Genomic DNA, 2,383 nt, shown 5'->3' on the forward strand with positions numbered 1-2,383 from the left:
TTTTTTTTTTTTTTTTTTTTTTTTTTTTTTTTTTTTTTTTTTTTTTTTTTTTTTTTTTTTTTTTTAAGATACTGGGCTTCCAACCCCCGCCCCCCCAGGCCCCCTCTCCCCTGGTCAAGACGCCCTCATCCAGACAGACCTCTTGGCATCGCCTAGAGAAGCACTAGAACTTCCCCCAGACGCTGGCAGAACTCTGAGATCTTTCCAAGCTTTCAAGAAACCACACTCATACTCCCCAGTCTTAGATCCCTTTGGCTATCAAGACACTGTTAGAACCTTCCTATCAGAAGGTTTCTACCTCAAGACTTCATGACCCTTTAAAGATCCCCCATTACAACCTTCAGGTGAGCCTTGCCCGCCTCAGATTGCTCTCCAGCCCCCTGGGGGACACTGCCAGCTTTTGCTCCTTTCCGCCCCTCACAGCCCCATCACCTGCCTTTCCCCCTTTCCCCACAACTAGGTCAGCCCCCACCCCAAGCCCTCCTGAGACCTCGCACCAGCTGCTCCCCCCTACATGCATTCCACCGAGCTCCCTCCCCATGCCCGTGCTGCCCACCATCTGCCTTGCTGCCCCCCACCTTTTTGCCTCAGATAAGGGGGCCAACGGGGGGGGGAGGGGAGGTGGGAGCGGGCTGCCCTGGGGTTGGGGTGAGGGAGGCTCGGTGGGTGCCACCCTGCCTCCTAACCCTGAGTCTCTCCCCCCTCCCCATGTCTGAACCTTTCTCCTTGATGCTGACTGACTGTCCAATTTGTTCACCTCTCTCTCCATCTCCTTGTTCCGCCTCTGTCCATCTCTCTGCCTCTGCCATCTATCTTGCTATGTCTTGGTGTCTGACTGTCTCTGTTTCTCATCCCCTCTGTCTCCCTCACCGTCTCTATCCCTGACCCTCTGCTTAACCTCTTTCTGTCTCTTGACTTTTCCTGTCTCTGTCTCTGTCTCTCATTCTCTCTCCAACTCCTATCCCTTCTGGCCGTTTCTCCCCTGCTTCCCTGTCTCGGGGTCGCTCTGTCTGTTGGACCTTTCCCCTGCACCCCCATCTCCATGCTTCCTCCCGTGTTTCTGACCCCTTCCCCCCAGGTTACGAGAAATCCCGCAGCCTGAGCAGCATCGCGGGCCTGAGCGGGGTGTCCCTGCGCCTCGCGCCCCTTGCCACTCCCCCTGGCTCTCCCAGGGCCGCCCGCCGCGCTCCCCCAACCCTGCCCTCCATCCTCTAGCGCTCCCCTCCCCCCCGTGGGGGGACTCGGGGGTGACAGGGAAGAAGGTCAAAGGAGCTGGGGGTGGGGGGTGGGGGAAAGGGTTTTTTTTTTAAAAAATCAAAAAGTCATTAATAATATGCAACCGAGACGACGACGCCAGCAGACACCCCCGGACCCCTCACCCCCACCTGGGCCCCCAGGATGGAGGGGGAGGAGCCGAAGTCCAGCCCCCCCAACTCTCCACCCCCTCCCCCCAAATAAAGCCTTCTCAGGTCTCCATGAGCCATAGGACATCCCGCTCCCATAAACTCCTGTAAATACGTCCAAATTATGCCAATTACATTTTGGGGCGCCTCCCCTATTCTGCATGCCTCCCTCAACCTGGACCCCCCCCCTTCAACTCCGCCTCAGCAATAAGCCGCCAGGGGTGCATGCCGCGCGATTGAGGGAAGGGGCATACTGGGAAGGGGGCGGGGACCTCAAGGGTCGGGCTGGCCTTTAGGCCACGGGAGGGTCTCCTAGCCTCCCACCCTTCGCCCCAGGAGGGCAACCCATCACATTGATGTAATATATATATNACACAAAATTCCCCAACACCCCCTCCAGATTACCAGGACATGAGACGTGCACTCAGAATTCCTGAGACCAACCCTGGCACCCTGCATCCCCTAAATCCCCACAGGGTTCTGGGACTTAACCTCTGCATACAGATGCTGCCCTCCTCCCCCCCCAGCCCCACCCCACCCATTGCCTGGACTGCATCCCAGCACCTCCAACCTCCAAGACTTGACCCAGCCCTTCAGCTCACTTTCAGCCTTTGGGATGCTCCAAATCCTTCCCACACTTGGACACCCCCAAATCCTCAGGCCTTCCCCCCCTCCAGATATCCCCAAAACTCTGACATCAGACATCCACCTCAGGTTCTCCTGATGCTAGAATTTCCAAGATAGGCTCAACCTGTCTGCGATTCCAGGGAACCAGACCTCCCCCCCCCCCCCCCCCCGNCCCCCCCCCCCCGCCTGGGCATCCCCTTTCTTATGCCTAGCCCTGCCTCTTCCAAGAGCCCCTCCCCTTAAATGGTGCCCAAAAGGGACCCTCTTCGTGGACATCAGTGTTTCCCAGAGGGTTATATTTGTATCCCTGGTGATGTGCTAAGGTTTTAGGCAGTACGAGGACACTTAATCTG

At 57.1% G+C, this 2,383-nt stretch overlaps 1 protein-coding gene across 1 annotated transcript in view; it reads left to right on the top strand.

Annotated features, from left to right (window-relative positions):
* Nucleotides 1–1,760, top strand: part of KCNC3 (potassium voltage-gated channel subfamily C member 3) — a 6,492-nt gene extending 4,732 nt beyond the window's left edge. The window contains exon 3 of the mRNA XM_034639189.1: nucleotides 1,079–1,760. Within this exon, the coding sequence (XP_034495080.1) occupies nucleotides 1,079–1,215 (137 nt within the window). The 3' untranslated portion in view covers nucleotides 1,216–1,760. The remainder of the gene's footprint in view (nucleotides 1–1,078) is intronic.
* Nucleotides 1,761–2,383: the final 623 nt, after the last annotated feature.

This window comes from Ailuropoda melanoleuca, chromosome 12, assembly GCF_002007445.2.
Source record: "Ailuropoda melanoleuca isolate Jingjing chromosome 12, ASM200744v2, whole genome shotgun sequence".
In the NCBI taxonomy this organism is placed as follows: Eukaryota; Metazoa; Chordata; class Mammalia; order Carnivora; family Ursidae; genus Ailuropoda; species Ailuropoda melanoleuca.